This window comes from Python bivittatus, unplaced genomic scaffold, assembly GCF_059951505.1.
Source record: "Python bivittatus isolate LINGU-HERP-01145 unplaced genomic scaffold, Pbiv_v1 ctg000480_np1212, whole genome shotgun sequence".
Lineage (NCBI taxonomy): Eukaryota > Metazoa > Chordata > Lepidosauria > Squamata > Pythonidae > Python > Python bivittatus.
The window spans coordinates 52,336,519-52,351,624 of record NW_028277075.1 but is presented as its reverse complement, the minus strand read 5'-3'; the positions used below and the strand labels follow the sequence as shown (position 1 = coordinate 52,351,624).

General features: G+C 36.0%; 1 protein-coding gene across 14 annotated transcripts in view; it reads right to left on the bottom strand.

The window, feature by feature from the left end:
* Positions 1–15,106, bottom strand: part of PPFIBP2 (PPFIB scaffold protein 2) — a 134,979-nt gene that overhangs the window by 16,302 nt on the left and 103,571 nt on the right. For 10 of the 14 annotated variants that reach the window (XM_088145880.1, XM_088145881.1, XM_015887932.3 and 7 more), the window contains 9 exons: positions 15,017–15,078; positions 12,084–12,159; positions 5,878–5,981; positions 5,725–5,789; positions 5,436–5,504; positions 4,446–4,506; positions 2,681–2,722; positions 1,401–1,548; positions 70–102 (listed from right to left, as the gene is read on the bottom strand). In XM_088145880.1, coding sequence (XP_088002006.1) covers positions 70–102; positions 1,401–1,548; positions 2,681–2,722; positions 4,446–4,506; positions 5,436–5,504; positions 5,725–5,789; positions 5,878–5,981; positions 12,084–12,159; positions 15,017–15,078 — 660 coding nt within the window. The remainder of the gene's footprint in view (positions 1–69; positions 103–1,400; positions 1,549–2,680; positions 2,723–4,445; positions 4,507–5,435; positions 5,505–5,724; positions 5,790–5,877; positions 5,982–12,083; positions 12,160–15,016; positions 15,079–15,106) is intronic. The other 4 variants (XM_088145884.1, XM_088145882.1, XM_088145887.1 and 1 more) reach the window with 2 other exon arrangements.

Sequence of the window (15,106 nt, the reverse complement as noted above, 5' to 3'; positions counted from 1 at the left end):
TAATTTGTATTTTCAATAAAGATATTTATTGCTAGCATAAAGGCTGCACATTGGTTAGGTATACGATACCTAATATTGGTGCACTGATACTCCTGATGCGATCTTCACTCATCCCAAGAAGCAGAAAGCCATATGAAGAAGCAAAGATGATGCAAAATTCAAGCAAAATAAAGTTAAAGGAAAGCAAAGAAAGCCAGCAGCTGAAGGAAGAAAAATAAAAACATGGACAGGAGGCAAAATAGCAGAGCAGATGAACTGGAATGCTCAGGAGCAGAGTGTGCTGTATACAGATGAAAATCTTTTACTGTGAGAAATACATGATTAAAAAAAAAATCATTCTCATATTGAGTACTAAGCTAGTCCAAAGAATAACACAAAGCGTGTTCTTTTTCTAACTTAAATGCAAACAAATCACAGTAAAATGTGCCTGTCTTTTTCCCCTCTTAAAACAAATCTTGTTGATCCTCTAGGCTCAGTTTTATTTACAAGGAGAGGTCTTACAAGAGAGATCTTTCTTTTTCCAAGGAGAGTCTATGCATTTTAAAAGGACTGTTTACTATTTCAACAGGCCTGGGATTTTGAGTGTCTCCACACCGTAAATAAACAGCAAAGACAGGTCACCTCTTATATATGTGGCTGAGTTCTTAGGAATTCAACCATTAAGCCATGCAGCTTGTTCACATACGCCAGTTAAATTTGTGGGTCGCTTCAGCTGATACGATGGCATTTCTAATCAACAGTACACAAAGGCGCAATAGCTTTACAGTGACACGTAGGCAGCATATCATGTAATGATAAATTAAGATTAATGGAGCTAAAGTAAAAAAAGTAGGTAATGAAAGTGTCCTTTCACAGGGCCTTTGCTGGCATGGATACCACTGCCTTGCTCTGATAGTGGTCTGTTATAATCATGAACAGAGGTAGTCTTGCAGGGGTGTCGGGAAGGTTTTTAATGTGCGTCATGTATCACACTGCTGTGGCCACCATCATGACCTTTCTGACCACACCCGCAGACATCTGTGCAGTCATGCATTCTGACATTCAACATCTCCTACAGTTGTTCATTTCCAGCCTTTGCAGTGGTGGTAACAATTCAGTTCCCACAGAATTCTTCCCAGACCAATGAACACTTGACACTCCCAGGACTAATTTATATTTTAGGGCCACCATGAACTGACCAAGCAGCTAACAGTTCTGGATTCAGAGAATTAGGAAATCCAACTTTCTACACTGTAGAGAATTTCCACTTGACGGAAATTAAGATTCATTACTCTTGGCGACATCGTGCTATTCTGACAATCTAGTCCAAATCCTGAAGTGCAGCATCTTTTTCATACTTTTAAACCACACACACAAACACACGTAGACAGCGGGTTCACTGTTCTTTCCACAGTACATACTCAGGCTCTGTATGCTGTTGTCCTCGCTGCCATTTATACAACATGGAGTAGCAGGTGTGTTGTACAGACGGTTATCACCATTGTGGGCTGGTCGAGGAAGTTTCCCTGGCAAGGTTTGGTACTTGCTGCTTTTCACGTGAGATTTATTCTATGTATGTTACATTTTTTTTTAATCAAAAAGAGAAAAACAATGAAGTCAATATTATTTCTAAAATTCACTACATTCATTTCAGTCAGAAGCTATCAGCATTTGTCTTCTGAGAAATAAAAATACTTGGCCAACATAGAACTTCTCATCGTGGTCATTCATTCTCCATTATTGTGGAGAGGTATGACTTTCTGGAAGGAAGAATATATGAGGGAGCAGGATTTGACAGCTAAAAGTCAGAATAATGAAGATAGTGGTAGAGAACTTTGTCACATGTAAATGTTTCCATGCTACAAAACCATATCTATAGTAATCATTCTATCATAATTTATCCTTGTATACTACTTGTTGAATCACTACTTGTATTATTTAAGGAAATAAATGCCACCATCCGTGTGACATCTGGAACGGATGCACCACAGATGTCCCTAATTTATCTGTTACTTGAGATTTTCTCCAATATGCTTGACTACCTGCATTATATGCTGAAATGTCAGGCCTAGCCCAAGGAACTCCAAGAGACCATGTAAATTCAGTCCAGCAATGTTTATTAGCTACAACGTCTAGCAAGAATCTTCCCAGACTGAAACCCCAGTTCCCAAGTAATGCCAGCCACAACATTGTGAATTCCTCAGGGAGGTGCTAGTCTCATCCTCTTATCTCTCCCTCGCGCCTCAGGAGATGAAAGAAAATGTTTTTCTCCCTGAGTCTGGCCTTCATAATTCCATTCCATCACATGAAGTGAGCAATGTATAGGTCATGGATAGCCTTTATGGCCCATTTAACTGTTCTCACTGGTGAACAGGCTATATAGTCCATTTGTTATACACACCTAATTTTTATCATTTATAGATTAGGAAAGCAAGGAGTAATGTGTTAATATTTAGTTATACAAGCATTCTGACATGACTCCATCCTATTATTCCCACTCACCAGCCCTAGGAAAGTTCCTTTTATGCCTTAACTTAAAATATTTATTATACAAAAACTGAAATTAAAAACTTGGCTAATTTGCACAGACGGCCAACAAACATTCCCAAGCACACATTCCATGGTAACACGGATGAGGAAAATAAGTACAAAATAAAGAAATTGTTTTCAGAATGTAAATGTTAAAATGGCGTTAATATACCTCTTCTTCTAGATCACGTTCTACTGGTTTCCCATCTACATGCTATGAAGTTGCAGGAAGGGCAGTTTCAAAGTATGAGGGAGAGAAAGTAACAAACAAAATGTTAGTGTAGACATAAAGTGACATTTTTAGTCCAGACTGTTGGATAACAACAATAGGTTTATTTTCTCCTCAATATGCAGTGTCCTGCTACACTGATATTAATGTGAATGTCTCTTCTCATTTTATCAATATAAGTCAAGTCTAGCTTCCATCAAGTCAGTGGAATCTCTGCCAGGGCTTGCTACAGACAGTATACTGAACCCGGATGCCTACAGACTCTGGGATATAAAACAGCTGCTCCTCCATTCATTGTGATAACTGACTCACAGGGAAAAAGCTTCAAAAAACGGGCTACTGATAACTGCAGAAGTTCATATACTTAGCGCAAGTTGGAAAATAGCAAAAACACACTCACCCCAATCTCACCACTCCTCCACGAACAAAATGCAACGTATACTAAGTGTGCTATTCAGTGCTTATATTGTACCTGTATATGGGACTGAAAGGCCTACTGGTTTTCCTCTGAAAGCAAGTGCTAATACATTATTGCATTTAGGTCATATAGATCGGATTCGCCAATACAAGCAGCATAGGAGAATGCACTAGCTAATGCATGGGAGTGCTGCAAATCTTCTGCTCCATCATTTTATTAGACTAAAAGTAGGAATAGCACAATTTATTTATTGAAAATTCAGCTGCGAGTGGGAGATGCTGTACATCATTGTTTTGCAAAAATATTCTAATCTTGTCCACACTGATTTGCTTGGAGGGCTCTTGGTATGTTGCAAAAGATTCTGTATACCGACAGTTGGCAGTTCAACAAATGCTCTGGGTTAGCATGTCAACTAGGCACGTATCCAAATGTGCAACTTCAGAGAAAGGTGTGAAATGTAGGGAAAGTTCATTAATGGATGGCCAACTGTTTTTAAAATAAATTCTCATTAAGAATGGAATTCCAAATGTACAGTGCATGGTATGGTTCAGCTAGGATCCTGCAAATGGGACATGATCTGTAACGTTTCTCATAAGCATTTACACACCTGCCCTTTCTGGCCTAAGGATATGAGGCCTCTCTTTCAGATTTTGTGCCTCTGAGTCAGCCATTTCAGCTTTTCCCTAGGATCTATCTGCCAAATTTGTGTGTAGTACCAACACAGTCTCTAGTATCAGCATTGTATCAATCTCAGGGTCTCACTAAAAGTCAGTTAATTATATGCACCTCCAGATTATATACCACACAAGAACAAAGTAAATATTCAAAACAAGGAGAAAATAAACCTTGGAATTATATAGTAATTGGGAAAGTTAGTCCTTCATTTGCTATAAATAAGGCCACAAATTATACTGAAGGGTTACAATGGAAAGCCCAAAGGTCAATCTATTAAAGTAACATATCACCTTCATGTTGAATTAATGAATATAGTTTGTTAGTTATGTGCAATCAAATTCTTTTAGCTTGGGATCTATATTGCATAAATATATTGTTCAGAATCTATCAGATATAGTTTGCTTCTTCTTGATGTGGGTGATCTACATCAATATTTACATTTAGATATACACTTATTTAATAGCATAGACCAGTTTCCTTTGATCTCAAAGGCAAGGAAACAGTGGAATTACAATTATTCAGCTACATGAAGCTTATATGGTTTGAACTTTATATCCAGCTTTATATACTTCCAGTGCATATTTATTAGGCAAAAATTGAAATATTGGAGCTAACCTTTTCCAGGGATTCACTTTGCAAGTCTTCTAGACTACTCGAAATTTTTTTCTGAGACATCCTTCAAAATATAATGGCAATAATTACTGTAATCATACACATACCAAATCACATTGATGGCAGTAACAGAGTTAATGGACATTTACAAAATCCTCTCTTATTATTGTACAACCTGCAATCTTAAGTTTGAATTTGTACATAATAAATGCCACCGGTAAAACTCTTAGCAGCGTAAGAACTGCTGGGTGTGTCCCTGTACATGCAAATAGGCTTAGTCTTTCCAAGTACAATGAAATGCTTGGAGAATAAGTTGTGGCATGCATCATACAGTATATGAAAGCCAGAAGTGTACTGGTTTCTGGCAGATACATTGGAATACGAGAATCTTTTTCTTGCCATCCAAAAGGCCAGAACACACAGCCCTCAGGGCGGCTGATTCGTTTATTAGAAATGTAGTCATAATACCTAAATTATTATTGGACTATGTGAGAGGGAAAGGAAGAGGAACGAACTGTATTCTATAGATCATATCAAGAAAACAAACAAATATATGAAAAAAGAGTGAATAGGCTGCGAGAAACGGGAAAGTTTTGGTTCAATGGACTCAATGAGATCCTCAGAAAGAGAGATGTGAGAAGTGGTGCTCAAACTAGATCAACTTAACATTCTTTTCCTTTTTATTTTTCCTCTTACCACCTACTTTAATTTCTTTTATTCAGTACTATTAACTCTTTTCTGTACTTTTCATAACATAGTCTACCCTGAAAGGCAATAGCATGATGTGTATGTATGAACGGATATATTTGCAGAAAAACTCATTCAGGCAAACTATACACCAAAGCCTTGGAAAACTCCTATAGATGGACTAGAATTCTCAGGTTCTTCTGAAAGGGACTCAAAGGTTGTCTGTTGTGGGAGCAGATGACAAATGATATTTGTTAAAATGACTTTGATAATTTGATCAAAAAGTATTCATAGATTTTTTCTTACCTATTTTGAAATTCCAGGCTTTCCCCATTTGTCAAACATAGTTTATTTGAAGGAACTGGAGAGCTTCCCCTGTTGACCATAACAAAGAGCATAAGGTGTTATTTAAAATTTAATTTAATTTAAATAGAATTCAAAAAGCAATTTTTTATTTAGTTTAACTCTACCTCAGGTTATTCACCCATCCAAACATATATAATTAGCCCAAAAGCAACTGTGAAAAATACATTGTATAACAGAAATAGGGTACGTTCAGCAACACCAATGAACTAAGAAAAAAGTAAGTTCTTACCTGATTTCCAGTATTTTTTGTGGTGCAGGAAGCAACACAGATGGGACCAATTCCCCTTGAGGTATCTATGTAAAAAGCATTTGAGTGTTGATTAACTTTCACAGAAAACAGGACACAGCCCAGATAAATGGAAGAAAGAATAAGCAAACCAACCTCTGGTTTATATTCTATCTGAGGTGCATGCATGAGGTTCCATTTTCTTAAGGTTGCTTCAAAATCATCTTCACTACTACCAGACAAAACTCTTTCTGAAGTTCCTTGAAGGTACAAAATTTAAAAACGTTGTCAGGTAAAAAAAAGAAAAAAGAAAAAAGCAATGTTACTATAAGCCTAAATATCAACTGCCTGAAATCAAACACGGAAAGAGTTCAGCAGGAAATGTTAATAAAATGAATTTATTTAATGAGCAATTCCTGATATATGTTGCTGATTGTTGCATAATCTGTTTAACAGCTATATAATTGTACATTTTCTAGGTAGGTAAAGACTATATGCTTTTCCAAACTTGATAGAAAGTTGAAATTTAAAATTGAGCATGGCTAAAGGATTTTAAGAGAGCGAGTTTAGTGTAGTGGTTAAGGCACCAGGTTAAAAACCAGGAGACCGTGAGTTCTAGTCCTGCCTTAGGCACAAAACCTAAGGTGACCTTGGGCCAGTCACTCCCTCTCAGCCCTAGGAAAAAGGCGGCAGTGGCAAACTACTTCTGAAAATGTTGCCAAGAAAACTTCAGAGACTAGTCCAGGCAGTCGCCAGGAGCCAACACTGACTCAAAGGCACATCCCACCTCACACCCACGGATTTTAAGACGACAAAATATAGAAAAAACCACCTTGATCCTAAACACATTTAGTTCCAATTAATTCAATGAGGCAGTTTCATGCATGACACCTTGTAGCACAACTAACTACAGATACAGTTCAATATGGTAAGGTTAATGGGAATTTCAGTCAGCCTTGGTATCACTGCCTTTCTTACAAGTTTTAAACATTTCAGCCACTGACCCAGTAGAATGTTGATTTACACAGTGTGGCACAGGATTTGCATGGCAAGATGCAATCAGCCATACAGAGAAGTATCTGCATTTGCAAATCAAATAGTCAGTTCCACTCCAATAAGCAAAATAGGACAAAAAGTTGAATTTAATTTCTTTGACTATCCAAATTTTCCTTAAGTTTATTTTATATTTAAGATTGTGCCTTCTTAAAATTTATTTAACTTTTTAGACAAAGTGTATAAAAATACAAATAGAAAACAAATAGAGAAAATAAAAGGATTTTAAAAAGGTCAAGGAAGTTATAGTTTTTCAGTATATCATTAGTAAATTATGAATGATTGAATATTTTGCTTTAGATAACAAAAATCACTATTATTTTAATAATTAATGTTAAGAACCATGGCCAACACAATATAAACCACCTAAACTACAGTTGACAGAGTCAAAACTGAGAATCTGTTCTGCTTTAAATGTCTCATGAAACTAAAATATGAACTCTGTACATAAAGGAACCCAAACTTTGGATGGGGAAGATTGTGGCTTTGAAGTAATTAAATCAGAACTAGTTATTGGCAGTGGTATAAATACAGCTCTAAGAGCTTTTGAACCGATCACCACCAAATTACTAGAGTTTTCCTTTTTAACCGTAAAACTAGTGAAAAACATCTAGATAATGTTAAATTCAGAGAGATTTGACAAAGTAGTTCATTAACATTGGTCCTTGTGAAAAACTATTACAAATACTAATTATTCAAGATATTTAATTGAGCTATCATTCATCTATTAAATTAAATAAATGTAGATCTTGCAGTATTGTAACACTGATGCATTTTGAGGATGCCTGAAAAGCATAATTACTCTTGATAAGTAGTTATCTAGTAACTACTCATTAGAAGGTAAGGTAATTTTTAATACTTTTTCAATGCTTGAGGAAACCAAATATAGATTATTCCATGGTATATCAACATGTAAGAGGCGCCTGGCTAAAAAAAGCCTCCCCCAAATCAAGTAAATTCAAGTATCTTTGTGGAAAATGTAGATCATTGCCTATGTTTTATTTCAGAAGGAAAATTTCAGAGTTTCATGCCAAATAACAGTATCTGCTAGATTTACCTAAGTAGAAGGAAGAGCTAATCAAATTATATTTAAGAAAATATTATAATTTTTACAGTAGTAAATCAAAGCTCTAATACAGAAATACCATATATGTAAAAATATAAAGTATTACATTATAAGAGGTTGGGTTGAATACTAGAACATGTGCATATGTGTATGAGTATGTGGAGAGAGAGAGAGAAGGATGGTAATCAGGTTATTTTTCATGTTGTTCCATAAATACAATTTTACCCATAGTAGCCAAATATACTTAATTATAGCAGATTGGATCACTGAACTGTTTTGCGGTAAATAAGCTCTTTTAAAGATATATTACATCCCTGGAAAATATAACCATGCACAATAAAATATTGCTTAATACTATTTATTTTACATATTATGCTTAGAGAAATGGAGGCAAAGCCACAAACAGAGAAGTTACTTCTTGTAGCTCTTCCTGTATCTTTTGCCTGCTCTGGGAAAAAAGCCAGCAATTTAACACAACCTTCTTGCTAGACCTATTATTTAAGAAAAATCAAAGGATTAGGCTGGGCACTAGCCTAATAATGACTAAATGATGGGAAATATGATGATTAAAGCAATTTCTGATGTCAACTTATGTACCATGTCAGCAAATATTAACATTATAGCTTTAGTCAAACTACAATACTATTATTATAGCTTCACTAAAATTATAATGTATTAGTTCTACATTATTATGGTTACAGAAATTTATTATTAAACTTACTATTATTTTATTTGGATATACAGCTTTTATTTAAAAGAAGGGTGTTCTATATATATGTTTCCCATTCTGCCTAGGCAGCCACATGAAATGTTATATAGTTCCTCTCCGGATTTAGAATAGCCCAGCCATGAAGATACAGTAAGTGAACACACAGAAAATAAATTAAGCATGAGAAAACATCAGTTTGGACAGTGGGAGCAGGAATCCTCTGAATACAATTTGCTGTCCCATCTAACAATCTTCTGAAGTTTAATGAGGATAGTTTGAAGAATGTAGATGTAGGGAAACCAAAAGTCAGCTAATATTCTTTCAACCTTGATTTTTTTCTCATTAGTTTTACATTGTATGGCAAAATAAGTTTATTATTAATTATTAATAATGCTCCCATTGTCAAAATTATCATCATCATAGTAACTATACAATCCTTTGAGCTCCCACATCTGGAGACTTTTGCATTCTGTACAGGTAAATTAAGCTTATCAGGATTCTAAACAACAGAGCTTGCTAAAAAGGATAAATGGAATATTTGTGAATTACAATGTTCTTTAAATTCCTACACGTGATAAGGATATGAGCACACAGAATACAGAATCCATTACACTTACACTACGCTCACCAACTTATCTTGCTGCCCTTCTTTTCCCTTTTAATGATAGGGTTTTAAAAATGTGTTCCAATTTAATCATAGTACAACTTTTACTGGCATGAATGTTTTACTGCTGTAGAGTGAGGATGTTATCACTTCTTCCTGACCTGGGAGTGATGGAAAGGCATTTGTAGGCAAAGATATGGTGACTGTTATCCATATCCACTCCTTGTATGAAAAGTGTGATTTGGTCAGAGTTATTCTTAGACTTTCAATCTGTATCTCGTTGTTCGGTTGCTTCTGATTTTTTGTGATTATCTAGATTGTCTGTCACTAACTGCTTTTTTGAGTTTTTGTTAAGCTCATGCTTGAGTCACCAGATAGTATATAGCCATGTTGTCTTCTGTCAGTCTATTTTTGATTGCCTTTGATTTTTCCAAGCATCAGGCCTTCTCTAATAGCTCTTGCCTTCACATTGCCTACAGCTTTACCATTAGTCTTTCCAACAAATACTCTGATTTTATTTCATCTAATACTGAAAAATTGGTTCTTGCAATCGAAATTGTTCTCAACAATTTTTTTCCAGCACCACAGTTTAAAGGTATCCATTGTTCTTTGTTCAGCCTTTCTGCATAGGCCTTAACTGCTGACTTAATATTAATATTTTAGGCAGAGAAGTTGAATAGTAACAGACTTCATCTTCCAAGGCTCAAAAATTCATAGAATGTTACTGAGGCCATGAAGCAAAGAGACATCTGCTGCTTGTGAGAAAAAGCATGACAGATCTAGACAAAATATTAAAGCACACAGACATCGCACTGATGACAAACATATATATTGTCAGAGCCATGATTTTCCCAGTTGTAATATATGACTGTGAAAGCTGGGCCATCGGAAAGGCTGAACAAAGAAAAATTGATGCTTTTGAATTGTGCTGGAGAAAATACCTTGGAGTGCAAAACAAAAACAAAAAATTCAATACCAGATGAAGAAAAACTAGATTGCTTGCTAGAAACACTAACAATGAAGCTAAATCTTAAATACTTTGGACACATCATACAAAGACAAGAGTCCCTGGAGAAAACCCTGATGCCTGAAAACTTGAAAGTTGAAAAAGAGGCTGACAGAAAACAAGGAGGGCTAATTTACTATTACTGACGACAAAACATGAGCTTATAAGAACACAAAGAAACAATTACTGAAATCTTGGGGAAATAATGTCCATTAGGTGACGACACATTAGTAGCAAATGAACACTGAGCAACAACATACAACCTTGGTATCGAAGCATTTAGTTGCTCCATTTTCTAGTATAACTGTTCCTTCCTGGTCGCCATACAAATGCATCAATAAGTAGATGAGGTAGACTGGTACACCAATGTTTTAAGGGCCACCACAATTTGTTGTGGTCTACACAGACAAAGTCTTTCTTTGTATAATTAATAAAGGAAAAACACATCTTTTTGGAACTCCCTTGCCTTCTCCATTATCCATTAGTTGCTACCAATGAGATCTCAGGCATCTGTTTCTTTTGAATGTTGCTTGCTTACCTTACAGCTCTTATTCCATGAACTATTGAAATCTGGATTGCAGAATCTTGAATATTAGCATATGAGATAAGTGCAGCTTACAAACAATTTAGTTGTTTGAAAAATTCTTAGGATTGCCCTATTTTGGTATTGGAATATAAATTGCACTTTTCCATTTCCTTGGCTGCTATGTTTTCCATACCTGCTTACAAACTGCAAATAGTATTTTAACTGCATCATCTTATGAGAACATAAACAGCTCTGCTGGTATTTCATCAGCTCCTGCAGCTTTATCTTCTAGGACCCATTTAACTTCACTTTCCAGACTGTCTGGCTCTCGTCCAGTGATCAAACCTTTCTATGCATCATCAGTTTTAGCATCTTTTTTGCACAGTTCCTCCAAATATTTACACCTTTTTTTCCTCTTTCTTCAGGAGATCTTTGCATCCTCATATTTGCATAAAAAGTTATCTCAATTTTTTAAAATAAATATCTCGTCCTTCCCATACAAGTGTCATCCTTGCTCTCTTTGCAGTGCTTGTTTAGATGTAATTCCTTGTCTCTTCTTATTTAACTCAGCTGGGCAAAATTTCCTGTCTCTGTTGTCTTTTAAATTCAGCCTTTCTTCAGCTATTTTCAACTTATCAGCAGCAAGCCATCTTGCTTTCTTTTACTTTTTATATTACACTTCAGTAAACAACTACATAACACTTTTATTTTAAAACTTTAACTCTGAAACAACTTCACAAACATTTATCAGACTATTCATTTTTAAAGGAACTGGAAAATTGGTTGTTTTTTCCACAACTGTAATTCTATATAGCTTGTGGATTGCAGCTCTACATCAATATTATGCTATGTGTTCCTGCTATAAACACAAATAATAGAGCAAAAAACCCTTTAACCTTCTCTTACTTCTCCCACATCGACACTGCAATCTACTGATGAATGGCATATGATTACATAATAAACACAAAGGTTATCACACTGCATTAACCCAAGATGACCATGGAGTTACAACTGCCCATGGAAAAAAAGAAAAGGTTCAGCAATGTGTTGGAACTCAAAAAGTCTTTTCTGCCTAACATTCCAGGCAGAAGACTCAAGTCCTGGTTGAAGTGCTTGAAGTAGAATGCTTGAAGTAGAATCTTCCAGATTGTACTAAAAGCTTTAGTGACTAACATTTTATATTCAAGAATTATATTGGCTGTATATTTACATAATATAAGGACACATCAAGTAACTTTGAGGAGCAAGCAGAAAAAGGATTGTTGGGGAAGAAGAGCTGGTAATGAAGACAGTGTGCAACTCAAGGGCATATTTTGAGTATTAGATAAATCTTAGCCATCAAATTAGATGAGACCATTCTGAGGACCTTCCAACCAACATATTAGTCACTAATTATACCTTGGACTGCTATCATTATCTCTTTCACCCTTCGGTACTGGCTTAGTAAAACGGTTAACTCTTCTATGCGGCGGTCCTATAAAGGAAAAGGCAACAACATTGAATTTATAAGAGTATCAAAATAATCAAATGCAGAAATTGGTACATGCTGAGTGAATGAGAGCTTTTCTAGTCCTCCAAATCCTGAAGCTGTTTCTGTGGGATGGCTTGTTGTCAAAAGATAAATCTATATATCTCTAGGTTGGGCTTTAGCAGATACAAAGGAAAGGCATTGTGTTCCTACTGCTGGCACTAGAATTCACTTCACTTTTGCTGTGACTGCCTTTCCTTCTCTTTTTTTGCATATCTAATAAAGTAAGAAAATCAAATTTACTCAATTGTTTTAACAAGATAAGATGCTACTGTCATTATCAGACTCTCATAACTATTTAAAAAGACTAAATTTGCTGATGGAAGAATCGTATTTTCTCCTTCAACATCTTTACTACAGTAACACCATCTTGATAGAAAACATTTTTAAGGCTGTGCAGCAAGCAGCTGTCAATGCGCTGTGTAAAAATAATCCAATTGAACAGTCCAAATAAGGGATTGAGAAGAGAGAAATAAGTAGAAATATAACCACTTGTAATTGTGCAATAGAAAGTTAGATCAAACAGAATTTTTAAAATTACACTAGAATAAGATTTTACTCTATTTCCTTTTCTTCTAAAAAGATAAACTTTTAATAGAGGTGGTCCTGGGTTAACATAACAGTCATTCAGTGACTGTTCAAACTTGCAACGGCACTAAATGAATGGTACTCATGATTATGACATCACAGTGTCCTGCAGTCACCATTTGCAACCTTCTTTGCCAGTTTCTGACAAGCAAAGTCAATGGGGAAGCTGGCAGGAGGTCACAAATGGCACATGTGATGTCCTCACTTAATGACCTGTGGTGATTCACTTAACAATGGCAACCAGGAGTGCCGGAATTGCCATCGCTAAGTGGCACGGTCACATGATGTCGTGCTTTATGACCGTGTCACTTAGCAACAGCAATTCCGGTCCCAAATGCTGTTGTTAATCAAGGACTACCTGTAATATGGCTGTGCAATGTTCTGGACTTGATTTGGAAGAATTGCTTTGGAATGCAAGAGTATTATTAAAGTAGCCCCATATGTTTCCAAGACTCTGTGGCAGGTGTGGAAGTATCCACGTAGCAGCTCTGCAATCTTGACAAAAGGCATGGTTGCTTCAAGAAGTAGCAGATGGGTGCTACATTTGTGCTCTTGTGCATTCTGCACATCCTCTTCTGAATCAAATCTGAAATACTGCACAACCCTATTCAATAATGCACATTTGCATCAGTGTGCCTCTGCCACTCCCTCTGCTGCAAATAACATCTTGGTAATGGGACAGCATGTGAAGCTTCTTGCAACATTCTCTACCTACAACTAGTAGGATTAAAATGATATACACGGTATTTGCTTTAAAAGTCATATAACTGTTGCATGAAGATGCATCAGCCTGTAAATTAATACAAAAATATCTATCATCCTTTTTATGCCCCACATTCCTCAAAGACATACCAGTCTAATTGGTTTATACAAACACACAGTACTTTTTCTCTCTATGCTAAAAAAATTATCTCTAGAATGACAGCCACTCTGTTAATGAAGGTAAGCCATTAGTCCTTCCCCCAGCCCAAGTATTCATGGGACATTATCTGTTTAATTTTATTTAAACAAAAAGTCGAGTGTGATTAAGGCTGTTGTATGGCAAGATTTCTCCAAGACAATGAAATAAGTGAGAGAATGAAAAATAAGTCATGGTAGGGCTTAGGATGTTGGGGACTGTAATCTAATTAGCTAGCTACTTTCAATACTGGATAACTACATTATGAGAAATACCGGCATACATTTTTGCTATTACTGTGCAAAGAACAGATATCTTTTACAAAGAACCAGTCCCCCTTTTTCCCCTAGCTAAGGTTTGAATATATTCTATATTCCACAAAATATGAAAAATAGAATAACTATAATAAGAGATTAAGACATTTTACCAGTGTGATAATCAAAAATAAAAAAAATTCTGGAAGGCTAGAGCCAGCATCAGGAAATAAAAGGAAGTAAAAAGCCAGTACCATTAAACAAAGCCAGAAACCATGATCTCAAGGTGAGTGCATCATGGATCCCTTCCAAGGAGGAACAGGGAGACAGAGCAGATACCTGAGGAATGAGGAAGCTGGCCAAAGAAATAAACCAATGGGCGTGAATTAATCAATTAGCATTGTGCATGGTGAGACTTTGCACAGCAGCAAAAATATAAAATCTTTAAAAAGAGAAAGTGTAAGCGCATGCTTTTTACCACATAAGAGCTTCCCTTCTGTTGGATTGGGCTTGGCCAGTTCTAGCAGTGAGAGAGCAAAAGAGATGAGGATGGGTGAGGGTGTATGCAAGGATGCTTAGCTGCAGCTGCTTGTGAGCTGTCGATTAAAGCAAGTGGGAGGACTTTGAGCATGTGCTCAAAGAGGAGTGAGAAAGGAAACTGTATATACATGGGACTCAAAAACATAAGGGCAGTTAGATTTAGGAAAAAAAATTGTAACACTAAATAGCAATTTTCATTGCTACATGATCACTCATTACATCTTGATTTAAACTTATGATACCCAGCATCTTTCAGTTCAAAAGGGGTGGAGAAACGCAGAGTGGAAATGGAAAGTATTCTTGAGTAGAAGGATCCTTTTTTCCTCTTAAAATCTCTCTCTTAAAGAGTTGGGCTTGTTCTTCAGACCAGATAGGAAAGCTGGAACAGGGCATTCTAGTTCAGCTCTGTAATTCAAAAGCACAAGGGCAGGTGGACCTGGAAGCTGAACAGATCATCTATTAACATTACCTTCCTCCAAAAAAAAAAAAAAAAAAAAAAAAGAGCTCATAAATGCTTTCTCACCTTTTCCTGATTTGCAGCTAATAATGATTCCATTCCTATTTTCAAACGCTGGACCTCTTGATCTAAAAACAGAAACAATATTCATACAGT